This window comes from Pan troglodytes, chromosome 18 (genome assembly GCF_028858775.2).
Source record: "Pan troglodytes isolate AG18354 chromosome 18, NHGRI_mPanTro3-v2.0_pri, whole genome shotgun sequence".
In the NCBI taxonomy this organism is placed as follows: domain Eukaryota; kingdom Metazoa; phylum Chordata; class Mammalia; order Primates; family Hominidae; genus Pan; species Pan troglodytes.
The window spans coordinates 74,608,813-74,627,254 of NC_072416.2; the positions used below are offsets into that span (position 1 = coordinate 74,608,813).

General features: G+C 35.7%; 1 protein-coding gene across 5 annotated transcripts in view; it reads left to right on the plus strand.

Moving 5' to 3' along the window:
* Nucleotides 1-18,442, plus strand: part of CNTNAP4 (contactin associated protein family member 4) — a 325,777-nt gene that overhangs the window by 254,761 nt on the left and 52,574 nt on the right. For all 5 annotated transcript variants that reach the window (XM_063797455.1, XM_001143566.6, XM_063797456.1 and 2 more), the window contains 2 exons: nt 3,691-3,847; nt 7,350-7,477. In XM_063797455.1, the coding sequence (XP_063653525.1) occupies nt 3,691-3,847; nt 7,350-7,477 (285 nt within the window). The remainder of the gene's footprint in view (nt 1-3,690; nt 3,848-7,349; nt 7,478-18,442) is intronic.

The following is an 18,442-nucleotide window of genomic DNA, read 5'->3' on the forward strand; positions in this document are numbered from 1 at the left end:
AAACTTACCTCCTCCTGGAACCTCAATTCTGTGTGCAAATGAGGATCAGACAGTTGTAGTGCAAACAGCATAGGATTTACAGCTGGAGGTGTGGGTGTATTTCTCATTGGCTAGGTGCATCCAGAACATAGATAGATGAAACCTTGATTCATGAAATGGACGAATGGTTAATGAATCTCAGTCTTTGTTTTCTTTTCTCCAAAATGGGGCCAATGATACCAGCCTCATAGGGTTGCAGTGATGATTGGGTGGCATAGCACGTACAAAGTGCATGGCATGAGCCCCCCTCATTTCCAGCTCTCCAGGGCATTGTGGCCATCGTGAACATACACAGTTTAGTTTGTAATGGGTTGTTCATTGTTGGTGAATATTCATCTTAGAATAAAAAAACAGATAAGCAAATCTGGAAGGGTATTCTAAGAAGAAGAATGGTAATTATGGAAGAGTAAATGAATGCTGTGGAACAAAATGAACTCAGGTCATTTATGTGGAAAAGAGAGATAAAAGGAGGTCATGCAGTATATGTCTTTCAGTGTTCGGCTTATTCTGTTTAGTATAATGCCCTTCATGTTCATCCATGTTGTCACAAATGGCAGGACTTCCTTCTATTTAAGGCTGAATGATATCCCATTGTGTGTGTGTGTGTCACATTTTCTTTATCCATTCATCAGTGGACACTTAGGTTTTTCCGTATCTTGGCTATTGTGAATAAAGCTGCAATGAACATGGGAGTGAAAACATCTCTTCAAGATACTGAAGGATATTATGCTGAGTGAAATAAGTCAGAAACAGAAAGACAAATACTTCATGATCCCACTTATATATGGAATCTAAAAAAGTTTAACTCATAGAAACAGAGTAAAAGAGTGATTTCTAGGGAAGGGGGCTGGTGTGGAGATGTTGGTCAAAGGGTACAAATTTGCAGTTGTAAGATGAATATATTCTGGAGACGTAGTATACAGAATGATTACTATAGTTAACAACAAAGTATTGTATACTTGAAATCTGCTAAGAGAGTCGATTTTGGTATTCTCACCATAAAAATATAAAGTAGCTATGTGAAGTGGTGGGTATGTTAATTAGTGTGATTGTGGTAATCATTTCACAGTGTATATCAAAACATTGCTTTGCACACCTTAAATGTGTACAATTTTTATTTGTCAATTTTACTGCGAAGCTGAAAAATAAAATGTAAGAAAATACAAAAGAAGGATGGTTATCAAAGTTGACAGAGAAGTCAAGCTGTAACAGAACCAGAAAGCAAAATCCCTGAGAGAGTGTTGAGCAAACACCACACAGAGTAAAGGGGCTTGATATGGTTTGGCTGTGTCCCCACCCAAATCTCACCTTGAATTGTAATAATCCTCACGTGTCAAGGGCGGGGCCAGATGGAGATAATTGAATCATGGGGGCAGTTTCCTCCATACTGTTCTCATGGCAGTGAATAAGTCTCATGAGATCTTATGGTTTTATAAATGAGAGTTCTTCTGCACAAGCTATCTTGCTTGCCACCATGTAAGATGTGGCTTTGCCCTTCCTTGCCTTCTGCCATGATTTTGAGGCCTCCCCAGCCATGTGGAACTATGAGTCCATCAAACCTCTTTTCTTTATAAATTACCCAGTCTCAGGTATGTCTTTATTAGCAGCATGAAGGCAGACTAATACAGGGATTGACACAGAATGTGAAGGAATCCCCACCTTTAAGGCCAGTTGTGCCTGCACACTTTTTTTTTTTTTTTTTTAATGCTTCCCTGGTCTTTCAGGCTCAATAACCGGTTTTAGAAAGTCAACTCCAGAAAGGCATGGAAGAGGGGATCTAGAAAGGCATGGAACATGACTAAATACAGAAGTTTTTCTCAGATTGGTGACCTCATGATTCGTGTGGAATAGATTTGAAGTGGAGAGAGTTAAAAGAGACAGAACAATTGGATTCTGAGGTCACAATAAGAAATATAATGGGGTAGAACAGGAAGTTGTTTTCAGACAAGCTATATTTGGAGTTTCAGATCTTGGTGATTTAGTGTCAAGTGATAATGATGCCATATGTGAATGAATAAGGTGAAATGTGTATGAAAATATGTTTTCTGCTGCTGAGGATCTGTGACTCAGCACACATGAAGGGTGATCAATGGGAATGCTCAAGTCATTTAGGATATTAATTATGGGAGGTGGAATGTTCTACCATATCCACGGGTATTTTTTACCTTTAATTTTTATTTCTCAGGATTTTAAAAATTCATTCCTTTACTTATTTAAATTCCTTAGTATTTTTTTTTTAAGTCTTGGATTGAACCAAAGTCTGATACCTTAAAAAACATTCAGTGATTTCTATTTTATAGGGAAGACATGAAATTTAGATGTGGGAATATGGCTCAGTATTTAAGAATAACTATTTTTCTTTTTAATCTATGAAAACATAATGTTTTAAGCAGTATATTGAAATATATTTATTAAGTATTTCAAGCAATTTTCACCTTCTGGTGAAGGGCTAATCATGTAATTAAAAAAAGATGAAGATTCTTCATATTAATGCGTTTATGCATAACACAGCTTCTAATAACTCTTTGCTGGTTTTTTGTTTTTGTTTTGACGTGGCCAGACTGGCATGTATAGTAACCCTGGGAGAGAGCTTGTCAGCATTAGCATGGGGCTATCTAATAGTAAGTTAAAATGAGCATTGGCATTTATAAGCAAGGGAGAAATTAGTAAAAATCCCAGATTCTCAGTAGGGCTAATGGTGACAACTTGAAGGTTTGAAAGTCGCCAGAAAAATGGTCAAGCACCTTTGAGAAACTGACTGATTCTATGTTGCTTACATTCTTCTCATGCCCTGATTCTCAGATGACTAAAATTGTTCCTCCATACTTTTTTTTTTCCCTGATAGATTGGCTACATGCTTCACGTCCTTCTCTGAAAATCCTTTCCTAGATGTTCTGTCTGTTCCTTGCTCTAGTTACTTGGCATCGTGTTTAGTCTTAACTCTGAGAAGGAGCTGGTAGCTGAACATTTATCGTAGGAAGAGATGCATTTGGCTGAGGGAAACTTCCATTGAGTGTAATATTCGCTTCCAGCATGAAGATTTTTCAGTGTTATTTCTGTAGTCTTCAAATAAATAGCCAAGCCATTAAATGGAAGATAAAATATATACTTCCAAATAAATCTTAAATCATGACAAGGGAGTGCCAAATCATGCCTAACGTTTTTTAACAGCTAGGATATTTTTAGAGAATAAATTTATTGAGATAAATCAGGGACTTTACATAACATTCCATAATACTTTAATGGGCATTTCATGATTTCAAATCAATTTTGCTTTGGTATGTTAATTACTATGATTTATATTTTGATGCTAACTTGTTTCAAAATTATTTTTAAAGAAATTGCATATGTGAGCTGCTCTCAATTCATTTTTTACTATCATGCCTAAATTAAATAGGAACTGCTGGTTTGTTTTCTACCCAAAAACAAATGTATTGGTCATTTAAGCCTAAATAATAACTTTTTTTATAAAAAAAGTTTTCTTAAGGAAATGCCAGCAGTCATACTGTTTTGCATATCCTTAAATCCAATCAATCTTTCTCCTTTTCTCCTTTTATTCTTTTTAATGATTTTGGAAGAAAAGGAATTATATTGGGAGAGAAGGTGGTGGAACATAAAACAGATGTCACATTTTTCACGTTTTTCTTTCAGATGGAACCCCTCTGAGTTGGTGGGTAGGAAGAACCAATGAAACGCAAACCTACTGGGGAGGTTCTTCGCCTGATCTTCAAAAATGTACTTGTGGATTAGAGGGAAACTGCATTGATTCTCAGTATTACTGCAATTGTGATGCTGACCGGAATGAATGGTGATTTCCATATGATTTCTTTATGCAAGAAAAAGTTCATTTAAAAAAATTAATCACTCAAAGTATGTATAGCTAGCCAGATACTGAACAAGTTAGTGCAATGAAGTAATTAAATAAAGGTTTGTTTTAATGAAACATGGTATAGTCAATATAATCCTTAGTATTAAGTCAATGCCTTTTTGAGTTATTTTCTGTAATGGACCATAAGTCATGTATATTTTAATTTTATAATCAAACAGAGACACCTGTTACATGGGGAATTAATTATTGTTCCTTTTAAAACTATATATAAGTAGGTATTCTATTATCTTAAAAATATGTTTACAGCCAAAGCACATTTCTTCAATAGTCTACCTATAAAAGCTTTAAAATTATCAACTTAGAATTTACTACAATTATTTTAACATGCAATTGTTTTATATTTTTAAAAAGACAAATCATACCACAAAGAACTAATGTTCTGTGGATTATATTTTGAAAAAATAGATCTGTAACATTTTAGGAATTTTAAAATCGAATTTAAAATATTCCTCTAAGGAGAGAAGAATCTTATGCATGTGTTCTTTGTCTGAAAAGTTTAAAAAAGACATTGATAGTATTTGAGACTAGAGTTGGCATGTATACTGCTCTTATTTATTATTTGTAAAGTGAAAATATTTTAAATGTTTATATTTACATTTCAGCATAACGTATATGTTACAATGCTAAGCAACTAGACCTGTACAGAAGGCTTATTTTTAACAAATATTCATAGTCAATCTGGATGTAATATGAGTGATTTTGTTACACAATGCATACTGATTACAGTGATAAATCTGTTAATGTAGGTCATAATTTGAATTAGATAATATTTCATTTAGTTAGGAAACATCAACTAAATCCCATCACATCAACTAAACATCATTTAGTTGGGAAACTAATATTTCATTTAGTTGGGAAACATCAAGATTATGTTATATCATACATCAAGATTATATCATACAACAGATTATGTTATATCAAACATCAAGATTATGTTGTGTGTGTGTGTGTGTGTGTGTGTGCGTGTATTTCTTTTAGAATTGCACTTACTTTTAGTGTTACATGTTTGGTATGAAGAATATTGTCTCTCTTACTTAAACTCTCATTTTTCAAATTTCTACTCCCTTTGGAAGGCACCCTTTTCTTATCACTACCTTCACAAAAAAATACCTACACAGTAATACTGTATTTTAAAATGTTAATAAAATGCTAGTAGTAATGCTTAACAACAATAAAAATTACCTAATCATCAATAACTCTCCAATGCCTCCATAACATATTGCTAATTAAAAATGACTTTTAAAAATAAGATTATAAAACTTCTTGTATTAAATTCCGCTAATGGTGAAGTAACTTGCATAGAGCTAGCCCTTCTCAGATAATTGTTGTAAATCCAGGAAAAAAATGTTATAAAAACAACTACTTGAAATAAGCAGAAAATAACCAAATGTTGGCAGAAACTGCCCATGTGTTTACAGCAAAGACAATATCCCAGATATAGAGATAGGATTGAAAATTAAGCAAAATTCACACAGGCTCCACCTAATGAACTATCAAACCAAGCAATGGCAATTTATTGTGATAAGGCTGTGATTTAACTGCCTATGAAAACAAAAATGAAATCTTTAAAGAATAACAAAAGATTCTGGAATCTTTACAATGTATCCATGATATCCAGCATGTTATAACATTTACTGAATATTCAAAAAAGAGTACATTTTCATCTAAAGTCAAGAAATTAAGAGCAGTTATTACAAACCAACCTTGGGGTACTGATGTTTGAATTGGCAGAAAGAAACTTTACAGCAACTATTATAAAAATATTTGAAGACTTAAAGGTAAAAATAATCACAATGTGTAAACAAAGGGTATTTTAAGTAGATAAGTGAGAACTGTAATATGGAACCAAAGGTAAATTTTAGAATAGAAAAGAGCATCTGAAATAACAAATTCTAATAGAAATTCTTCAGGCTAAAGAGAAATAATGGATGAAAACTCAGATCTTCAGGAAGAAGTGAAAAGCACTGGAAATTGCAAATATGTTGGTAAATATAAAAGCCAGTGTTTAAATTATTTTCTTAATTAAAAAATTAAATTCACTGTTTACTTTTATTATAAAGTTTATAACATATGGATTTACAATATATTATAACAATAGATAAAAGAATATGTGTGTGGAGGGGAGCAGCGTTAAATGAATTATGTCTTAGCAAGCTTCTGACATTTCACATTGTTAAAAAACATAATGTCTAAATAGACTGTGATAAATTAAGAATTTACTTTGTAATCTGTAAGGCAAACATTGAAATACAATAAATATAGCTAAAATGTGAGTAAAGAAAATAAAATGAAATACAAAAAATATGGAATAAACCAAGAGGAGGCAGCAAAGGAAAATGGAAGTACAAGAAATCATATGGGGGGCAGCCATAAAAAAGGATGAGTTCATGTCCTTTGTGGAGACATGGATGAAGCTGGAAACCATCATTCTCAGCAAAATAACAGAGGAACAGAAAACCAAACACCGCATGTTCTCACTCATAAGGGGGAGTTGAACAATGAGAACATATGGACACGGGGGTGAACATCACACACTGGGGCCTGTTGGGGAGTGGGGGGATAGGGAAGGGATAGCATTGGGGAAAATACCTAATGTAGATGATGGGTTGATGGGTGCAGCAAACTACCATGGCCCGTGTATACCTGAGTAACAAATCTGCATGTTCTGCACATGTATCCTAGAACTTAAAGTATAATAAAATAAAATAAAATGCTACAACATTTCAAAAAATAAAAAAGAAATCATCTGGGGGAAACAAAAGAAATAGCAAAATGGTAGACCTCAAACTGCAGTATCAATCATTACACTAAATGTTAATGTATTAACCAATTCCAGTAAAAAGGTAGAAAATTGTCCATTGAATTAAAAAATCTCCAACTGTGTTCTATTTTTAACATATGCTATATTTTATATTCTCTATTACATATTTTCTACAAGAGACATTTAAATGTCATTATGTTTTGGCCAGGCCCAGTGGCTCACACCTGTAATCCCCACACTTCGGGAGGCTGAGGCAAGTGGATCACTTGAGGCCAGGAGTTCAAGACCAGCCTGGCCAACGTGGCAAAACCCTGACTCTACCAAAAAATACAAAAGTTAGCTGGGTGTGGTGGTACACATCTGTAATCTCAGCTACTTGGGAGGCTGAGGCACAAGAATGGATTTAACCCAGAAAGAGGAGGTTGCATTGAGCCAAAATTGTGCTACTGCACTCCAGCCTGGGAGACAGAGTGAGACCCTGTCTCAAAATAATAATAATAGTAAATAAATCAAATGTCATTCTGTTTTTATGTGCTCCGATGAGTGACTGGATCCTTACTCTTTTGTAGGTGCAAATTTAGTTCAGAACATCTTGGTTTTGCAATGCAATAAGGACTATTAAAAGTTCTTAAGAATTTTGTTGTTGCTATTGTTTTTTAGGACCAATGACACTGGATTGCTTGCCTATAAAGAACATCTTCCAGTAACTAAGATCGTGATTACAGACACAGGCCGACTGCATTCAGAAGCAGCTTATAAACTGGGGCCTCTGCTCTGCCGGGGAGACAGTAAGTGGTTACAATGTGTTGAAACCGTATTTGAGAAAAGAACCATGACTTAAAGTACCATCACTTAAGCATCATGTTTCTATCATATAATAACTAATCAGACTTCTATTGTGAACATTTTTTTTTTGATTCCACATACATGAGGTGCCTTTAGTAGTCAAATTCATAGACAGAAAGTAGAATGGTGGTTTCCAGGGACTGGGGACGGGAAAGAATGGGAAGTTACAGTTTAATGAGTACAGAGATTTGGGAGATGAAAAGATGAGTTTTAGTGATGGTTACACAACAGTGTGAATGGACATAATGCAATTGAACTGTAAGTACACTTAAATGGTTAAAATTTCAAATTTTATGTATCTTTTACCACAATTTTTTTTTTTTTTTTTTTTTGAGACAGAGTCTCGCTCTGTTGCTCAGGCTGGATTGCAGTGGCGCGATGTTGGCTCACTGCAAGCTCTGCCTCCCGGATTCACGCCATTCTCCTGCCTCAGCCTCCTGCACAATTTTTTAAATTAGAAAAACTCTTTAACTATCTGAAGGCTACTATCATGACCCTTGGAATAATCTTCAGAGTAGACACATTTATTTCCTTCAACCATTCTTCACGTGACATGATTAAAGTCCGTTCATACCTCCAGTCACTCACCTCTGAATGTTCTCCAGCCACTATACCCCTGTTTAATTGAGACTGTAGACCTCAATATGACACTGACCAGTTAAGAATGGAAAAGGCCTATCACTGCCCTCAGTATGGCTACTTGATTTGGTAATTCAGCCAGACTTCCTACTAATTTATTACAACGCTGTTTATTTCTATAGAGCTAATTTTCCAGCTAAAACTCCAAGTTCTTTTTATTTTTTTATTTTTTATTTTTTTAATTTTTTTAGTATTTATTGATCATTCTTGGGTGTTTCTCGGAGAGGGGGATTTGGCAGGGTCATAGGACAATAGTGGAGGGAAGGTCAGCAGATAAACATGTGAACAAAGTTCTCTGGTTTTCCTAGGCAGAGGGCCCTGCCGCCTTCCGCAGTGTTTGTGTCCCTGGGTACTTGAGATTAGGGAGTGGTGATGACTCTTCACGAGCATGCTGCCTTCAAGCATCTGTTTAACAAAGCACATCTTCCACCGCACTTAATCCATTTAACCCTGAGTGGACACAGCACATGTTTCAGAGAGCACAGGGTTGGGGCTAAGGTGACAGATCAACAGGATCCCAAGGCAGAAGAATTTTTCTTAGTACAGAACAAAATGGAGTTTCCTATGTCTACTTCTTTCTACACAGACACAGTAACAATCTGATCTCTCTTTCTTTTCCCCACATTTCCCCCTTTTCTATTCGACAAAACCGCCATTGTCATCATGGCCCGTTCTCAATGAGCTGTTGGGTACACCTCCCTGACGGGGTGGCGGCGGGGCAGAGGGGCTCCTCACTTCCCAGATGGGGTGGCTGGGCAGAGGTGCCCCCCACCTCCCAGATGGGGCGGCGGCCGGGCAGGGGCTGCCCCCCACCTCCCTCCCGGACGGGGCGGCTGGCTGGGCGGGGGCTGTATTGTGAACATTTTTAAGTACGGTCTGAAATACTCTTTCAGTCAGTCAACAAATAAGTACTCCTATGAAGTACAAAGCTATGATGGCAAACCTTGTTAAGGTTCTAAGAGAAAGAAACCACTGGGCATCTCAACTTGATTAGTTCATGAGCACATTCCAGCATTCCTGAATTTCTAATTGCTGTTACCCACATAGGAAAGCCTCAGTGCTAAACACAGTTATTAATAATGCGTGTGAATTTCCTACTGTTAGGCCTGGGATGAAATTAGAATGTCAATGGAATCATGTCATTTTAACCCCAAATATATTTCAACTGTAAATCTCTTTTTTTTTTTTTTCCAGTTTGTGTGTGTGTGTGTCTGTGTGCATTTACTTTAAACCAGTGGTACACGCTGTTTTGCATATGCAATGCATTTACACTTTAAACCAGAATTTTAAAGTTCAAATATAGTTCCACTATATTTATGTATATACATATATATGTTTTATATATATATATTTTCTTTGATCAGGGAATGAAATGAGCATATGTATTCATTTATAGATTGTTAACCTCTCTGAAAAGAGTTAGGTTAGAGACTAGTGCATTAAATATGTATGCGTTGAGTATTTCCAGAACTTAAAATGGAAATAGATGAAATATTTGTTTACAGTAACACCACACCTTAAAATAAAATTTTATGCTAGGGGCACAACAGAATAAGAGGGAATCTGATAATTCAGTGGATTTATGGAGACACAGAGCAGAAGTTGCTTAGTTAAAAAGCAAAGATGATACTGGCCTTTAAAAATTATATATACATTGTAAATACTGTTTACCATTATACTCACCATCTCTGATATGTATCACCTCTACTTCCTGTTCTACCAGTGAGCCTTACACAATCCCATGAAGATGATATAGGATATTTCATGGGAAGAAAAATTATGTGCAAAGAGATGAGGTTGTAAACTTCAGATGCATCCAGGAGAGTTTAACGATTTTTCATGGCTGTAGAGAAGTTGTTTTATACATCACGTGTACCTTTCACTGCTTGCTCTGATCTTAACCCTGCAGGGACCCAGGCTGGCTTCCTCTGCCTTCCTTATTTCATTAGCCAAAACCCCTGCGTATTTGTATGTTTTAAGTGAGGTCCCTACCAACTCTCTCCCTTAGACTTTCTTTTTCCCAGACTTCCTGTCATCATTTTAAGCACACAACATCATTCCACTTAGAGCAGTGATTCTCCATCCAAGGCAATCTTGCCCTGCAGTGGACATTTGGCAGTGTTCGGAGACATTGCTGGTTATCACATTGTTGGGGAGCGGGATGCTACTGGCACGTAGGGAGAGGTCAGGGTTGCTGCTAAACATCCTACAATGCGTGAGACGGCTCTTCACAGAGAAGAATTATCTGGCCCCAAATGTCAATAGTACTGAGGTTGAGAAACTAGAGCTTTGAACTACTGTGATCATGGGAATACAGAGGGGAGCTACTACATTAGCACTAAGAATTTACAAATAGTTTCAAGTATTTAGAGACCCGCTAATTAATCTCTGACTTATTAATTAAACAGTAATCAAGTGATTGGTCTTCTTGCCTCCTGTATCTGTTTTTAGCGTTGAGGTTCATCTTCTCGTGAGGTTATTTTCTGCATGAAGGGCTAAGGATTAAAGCCTATTTTCTGCATGAAGCGTTCTTTATTTTCTCAGTTAGATGAGCAGTGGCTTCAGAACAATGAATACTCCTTTTTTCCATATGGGAAATCTGTACCACTTAAGTTACAAAGCCATAGGTACTTTTTTTTTTTTTTTCATTTCCAAGTGAGGCTCATTGGACAGATGTAGGACTAACAGATAGAGGATCATGCATGGTAGGCCTTATAAGTAGAGAAAAGCTGCATGGAGATTACTTTGAAGGCATCAGGACTACACATTGAATAATTTAAAACTGAGAAATAACTTAATTCTCATGATTCAATTGAAAGCCTGACGATCAGTTATAAATCTAAAGATCAGTAAAGTGACCTCTGATGTAAGACAAGGAAAAGATGAGAGCTTGAACTAGGCAATGATTGGCATGGAGCTTTAAAAGGGGGATCAACTACGAGGTAAATTCGATATGATTTAGATGTAAGATTGAGAGTTAAAGCCTTGGGGATGATCTCCAGCTTCCTGATTTGAATAAAGCCATTAGTGTCATTCATTGAGACAGGAGATTAACACTTTTTTTTTTTAACAGAAAAAAAGTGAGAATGAAAAAAGTAATATTTTCATTTTCTCACACAAACGAGAGATATTGAAAAATGTAGATCAGCCATGTTTTTCTAGGAAAGAAGGTGAAGTTGTGGGAAAGCAGGACAAATAAAACATGACTGTTGGACCTACTAGTACCGGTTATGAGGTTACCCCAATTTATTTATGTTGTCTTTTTTCAAAGCTTTCTTTTTGTTTTGTTTTCAGTTTCATTTTACTGCTGCTATTATTGTTGATATCAGAAATCAACTAGTAAACTAGGAAATAAGAGAACTTCCTCCATGGCATAAAGGACATCTGTGAAAATCTGATAGCTATGTCATACTTTGAATAGTCAAGGATATAACTACTTTCCCTTTAAGTTCAGGATAAAGGCAAGAATGTCTGCTCTCACTACTCCTATTCAATCTATTACTCATGGTCCTAGCACATGTAATAAGTCAAGGAGAGGAATTCAAGGCATTTATTAAGTTGCAGCAAAAGTTAATCAACCTGATTTTAATGGCAAATCAGGTTGCCATTAAAAGAAGTGGCAAAAACTGCAATTATTTTTGCACCAACCTTAAGTGAGAATGAATGAAATAAAATGTCTATTTACAGGTAACATGACTTTCTAGGTAGAAAATCTCATTATATTTTTAAAAAGTGAGTTTAGCAAAGTCACAGGATTCAAGGTCAATATTCAAAAGTTAATTATATATATTTTTTTATTATTATACTTTAAGTTCTAGGGTACATGTGCACAATGTGCAGGTTTGTTACATACATATACATGTGCCATGTTGGTGTGCTTTACCCATTAACTCATCATTTACATTAGGTATATCTCCTAATGCTATCCCTCCCCCCTCCCTCCACCCCACAATAGGCCCTGGTGTGTGATGTCCCCCTTCCTGTGTCCAAGTGTTCTGATTGTTTAATTCCCACCTATGAGTGAGAACATGTGATGTTTGGTTTTTTGTCTTTGCGATAGTTTGCTGAGAATGATGGTTTCCAAAAGTAAATTATATTTCTATATGCTAATGATAAAAAATTATAAATGATATTTTTAAAGTACCATTTTTATACTAGCACCAACAACATAAAATATTTTGGTGTAACTTTAACAAATTATTAAGAAAAAATTAAGAAAATTATATTTAAAAATTTATGAATTAAAAGATTTGATAAGATGTCAATTTTTCCCAAATTTATATATAGACTGAAAACAATCCCAATTAAAATCCAGCAATCTCTTTTTTGGGAGGGGAGTAGAAATTGGAAAGCTTATCTTTAAATGTATATTGAAATGCAAAGAAAGTAGAATAGCAAAAATGTTTTGAAAAATATAAACAAAGTTTGAGATACACTACCAGATTATAAGACTTACTGTAAAACTAACAGATATTCAAGGAAGTGTGATATTGACATTACAATAGACAAATACATGAATGGAATAGAATAGAGAGCCCAAAAATCGACCCATGTATACATGGTTACTTGACTTTTTACAAAGCTACCAGGGGAACTCAATGATGAAAGGATAGAATTTTTCAAGAAACAGATCTGGAACAATTCGAATCCAATTGAAAAAGAAAAGCAGAATGAAAAAAAAAAGAGTGTCAATTCATGCTTCAAAGCATATACAAAAATTAACTCAAGATTAATCATAAACTTAAATCTAAAACCACAAACTATAACACTGCTCTAAGAAAATATAAGGGAAAATCTTAGTGGCCTTGGGTTGGGCATAGATTTCTTAGATACAACACTAAAAGTACAATTCATAGAATAAAAATAATAATAAATTGGGTTTCACTAAAAAGCTTCTGCCTTTAAAATGACACTGTCGAGAAATTGAAAAGAAAAGCTACAGACTGGGTGAAAATATTTGCAAAATACATGTTTTATAGAGGCTAATACCCAGAATATAAAAGTAACTCTCTGGTGGTGCAATAATAATGGAAAAATCAATTTACAAATGGGCAAAAGATTTGCACATACACGTCACAGAAAAAATATGGATTTAAATAAGCACATTAAAGATCCTTAGCATCATTAGTTTATTAGGAGAATGCAAACTAGTACCACAATGTGATACCAATATGTAACTGTTAACATTTAACAAATAATAATAACAAAAAATCCCCAAAATATAACAAGTGCTAGTAATGATTTAGAGCAACTAGAACTCTGGTACATTGCACTACAGATGCAAAATGGTACACACTGCTTTGGAAAAGAATTTGGTTTCTTATAATGTTAAACCCACATTTACCATATGACCCAGCAATCCCCATCTTAGGATTTTATCCAAGAAAAGAGGAAAATCCATATGCATATAGTCAGTTTTTTGTTGTTATTATTATTGGCTTTATTCCATAGTCCCCTAAAAATGAAAACCACTCAAATGTTTATCAACTAGTGAAAGGATACACGTTCCATTTTACTGTGGTGTACCCACAATACACAGTGGAATACTACTAAACTATTAAAAAATAGACTATTGATAACGTGAAACAACATAGATGAATCTCAACTGCATTACTCTAAGTGAAAGAAGCCAGACTAAAAAGCCTACATGCTTTGAATGATTCAGTTTCTAAGATATTCTGGAAAAGTCAAAACCATAGGAACAGAAAAAGGATCTCTGCTGCAAGAACTTTGAGGTGAGAGGAATTTTACACAGGGGTACAAGAAAACTTTGTCAGGTGAACAAAATGTTCCATATCTTGAGGGTGGTGGTGTTTTTATGGTTTCAGGTCCTTTTCAACTTCTAGAGCTACACACAAAAACAGGCTGAATTGTACTCTATATAAATTACCATAATTTATTAATATATTTTAATAAATAATAAATGATGTCTTATTCAACACATCTGACTGAAAAACAAAACAAAAACGTTAATAACGGTTTGCAGAGCTATACTTGCTTAATTTTAAGAATTGGAGGCTGAGTGCAGTGGCTCAAAGCTATAATCCCAGGGCTATAGGAGGTCAAGGTGGGAGGATTGCTTGAGACTGGGAGCTCGAGGTTGCAGTGAGCTATGATTGCACCACTGCACTACAGCCTGTGCAACAGAGTGAGACCTTGTCTCTTACAAAACAAAATTGGGTCATCAAAACAAACAGAGAAACAACCGACCACTAGAAGTAAATTCATGGAACAGTAAAGATTTCAGTAACATGGATATTCTCCAATTCTCCAGCACATTTCTGGAATCGTGCTGAATATGTTTCTAACTTATATTGACTTTAGAAACTTTAGAAAAAGAGTCAAAGGAAAGAATCAAGGGGAAACATCTGGGTTTACCAGTTAGCAGAAAAGTCATTAGTAGGAGGAGTCACCTATATATTTCCTACGTAATCAGCCTGCCAAGAGCAGTGGGAACGTATTTATTTTTGAGGAACCATCCAAAGTCTTTTAGACCAACGGTTCCTCCACTTTAGCATGTATAAAAATTACTTGGAGAGCTTGTTGTAGCACAGATTTCCGCTCCTTATCCCAGAGACTGTGATTCAGGGGGTGTGGGTAGGAGAATCTTTCTTTATCTCCCTCCCTCCCTCCCTTCCTCCCTTCCTCATTTCCTTCTTTCCTTCTTTCCTCCCTTCCTCCCTTCCCTTCCCTTCTTCCCTCCCCTTCCGCTTCTCTTCCGTTCCTTTTTTTTTTTTTTGACAGAATTGCCCTCTGTTGCCCCGGCTGGAGTGCGGTTGGCTCATTGCAAACTCCGCCTCCTGCGTTCAAGTGATTCTCCTGCCTCAGCCTCCCAAGTAGCTGGGATTACAGGCGTGTGCCACCAGGACCAGTTAATTTTTGTGTTTTTAGTAGAGACAGGGTTTCATCATGTTGGCCAGGCTGGCCTCGAACCCCACACCTCAAATGATATGCCCATCTCGGCCTCCCACAGTGCTAGGACTACAGGCATGAGCCACCCCACCTGCCTGGGTATGAGAATTGCTAACAGGCTTCCACATGCTCCTGCCGGTCCATGGACCACTCCATGTAGTGCTGCCCCCAGCCAGTGCGGTTCACAGGCTGGTACTGGTCTGCACGTTCTTTGCTACCATTCTGTGAGGAGGCTAGTACAAAAATATAGAGTATTTCAGAATGACTTCTGCCATTTGGACAGAGTAATTTATGTCTGTTGGACATAATAGTAATAAAAAATGGACTGGAGTTAGTATTTTGTACACCTTTGCTTTTCCCATTCACTTTTCTAGCAATTTACATTTTTAATTTTTAATTTTAAAAATGTAAAATTTTCGTGGGTACATAATAGATGTATATATTTATGGGATACATGAGACATTTTGTCACAGGCATGCAATGTGTAATAATCACATCATGGAAAATTGGGTATTCACCCCTTTAAGCATTTATCCTTTGTGTTACAAATAATCTAATTATACTATTTTTGTTATTTTAAAATGTACAATTACATTATTATTGACTGTAGTCACCATGTTTTGTCATCAAATACAAGGTCTTATTCTTTCTAACTATTTTTCTGTACCCATTAACCATCCCCACCTCCTACTGGCCTCTCATTCTCTTTCCCAGCCTCTGGTAATCATCCTTTTACTCTTTGTCTCCATGAGTTAAATTGTTTTCATTTTTAGACCTCACAAATAAATTAAAACTTGCAATGTTTGTCTTTCTGTACCTGGCTTATTTCACTTAACATAATGACCTCCAGTTCCATCCATATTGTTGCAAATGATGGAATCTCATTTTATGTGGCTGAAATAAAAAGAGGAAAAAAAAGCACATTTTTCTATATAGGTAGTTTAAGACTCACAGCTCTAGGTCAAAGGTTGGGTATGAAGTGGACCAATGGTGCTGACATAGGGCCTGCCCAAGTGTTCTAACTGTAGTTGCAGTATGTTCAGAACCAGAAACAGAGTTTCAGAGTAGAAGCCCAGGCATTCATACACAGGGTTAAACCTACTTTCTTGACACACAGCAAGAAGACGTCTACAGAGACTTTGTGCTACTTCAGTGAATCTTGCAACACAAAGGGAGTTCCTGGACCACGATGGCATCTGGCTCTACGTCCTTGTCACTCACTCTCCCTTATCTGCAAAATCTCCCTAATTCTTTTACCAAACCCTTTCACACTCAGATTAAAACTCTTCCACCATGATTTCTAGATGACCTAGTCATTCTGCGTTCTCAAAACATGTTTAGCATATTACAAAGATATCTTTCTCATACTGGCTTTTAATTATTTTTGAGCCCCTCAAGAGCAGGGTACATTCCTCATTTATTCTTGTGTTCCTGATAACTAATGTATTACCTATTGCACAAAAGATAATCAATGAATAACAGTTCATGAAATAAAGAGAATGATTTAATATATGCATGTAAAGAAACCTACAGCTTATGAATTATTAGTAAGAGACATGAATACATTTTTGGTTCTATAAGCAATTAAATAAGTAAATATATACTTTTACTAAAAGGAGTTTAGACTCTATTGAGTTATTGATTCTGATATAAAAAATCACATAGTAGAAGAATGTCTAGTTCCATCTAAGCCATTTCTCATCAATATGCCTGAAGTTGTAATAGTGAAAGTACTTTCAAATAAGAATATGATTTTAGTTAATATTAATTTTTTTAACTTTTCACTCAATACAGTGCCTTTATTAAACTGAAATGATTACCACTTCTTGGAAAATAGATTATTTTATGGTCTATTTTGCTTTGTTTTTTTGTTCACTTTTTTATTACCAACCAATAATTTATATGCAAGAAACTTGATAAATGTGAGGGAACAAAAATTGTTTTTAGTACTTTCAAAAGGTTTTCACTTTGGAACTGGGAACCCTGATAGTTGTCAGGACCATTGTATCCTTTTGGGGGAATTTTATACATATGCATACCTTTAGTTAATTGTCTTAAATATTAATGACTGACTTGATACAAAATCATAATTTTTTTTTTTTTTTTGAGATGGAGTCTCACTCTGTCGCCCAGGCTGGAGTGCAGTGGCACGATCTCGGCTCACTGCAAGCTCTGCCTCCTGGGTTCACGCCATTCTCCTGCCTCAGCCTCCCAAGTAGCTGGGACTACAGGCAACCACCACCACGCCTGGCTAATTTTTCTAATTTTAGTGGAGACGTGGTTTCACCATGTTAGCCAGGATGGTCTCGATCTCCTGACCTTGTGATCCACCCGCCTTGGCCTCCCAAAGTGCTGGGATTACAGGCGTGAGCCACCATGCCTGGCCAAAATCATAACTTTTTAAAGCTATATAGAAATACCAAAAAAGCAAGTAAAAAAGACACCAAGAATCACATAACTCAGAAATAATGATTAATATCAATTGAATATCATTCCAAATGTTGGTAGATATCTCTAGTGCAGGGCTTCCCAGTCTCACCACTCTTGACATGTGGGCTGGATAATTCCTCATGGTGGTTGAGGACCGTCCTGTGCATTGTTGGAGCTAAGCAGTATCCCTGGTTCCTACCCAAGAGATGCCAGTAGCATCCTTCCTCCAAATGTGACAACCAAAAATGTCTCCAAACATTGCCAAATGTCCCCTGGGTAAAGAATTGCCCTAGGTGGAGAATCACCAGTTTAGACAAAATAATTTTAAAAAGAGATTGAGAAATGAATTTATAAAACTTTATTGATTTAAATTGAGAAAGAAAACACCAAATTTAAGCCAAGATGGCTCATGAAATTTATACATCTAACAAAGTATATTCAACGTAAGTGATCCCGCTAAACTTACAAAAAAGATTATGCGCGTTTTAAAAGATTGTAGAGTCACTGCATTTTATATTAAATGTATTTTTAAATTATAAGCAGCATTTATCTACTGTGAGAAATGGAAAAGCTAGCACTCATTTCTTGTTTCCCCTTCTTTATCTCCCCCTTCCCAGTTTTTGCTAGTTATGCTATTATTTGTATATTGTTACTTTTAAAGGCTAACCACTAGTTCTATTCTCCAAAGCTTTTTATTTTGATTAATTTCTTTTTGTCAGGTAGTTGATATTTTACCTTTTTTTTGTCTTTAGAAAGATTCTTGAGGGTTGCATTTTTTTGATTTTGTATGTGCTTGAGAATATTTGTTGCCTTAGGATTCTAAAACTCTGATGCTTTAACTTTATATTGTCTATTGGGAACAGCTTAATTGAGATATAATTCACAGCCTATAATTCACCCTTTTAAAAGTGTACAGTTCAATCAAT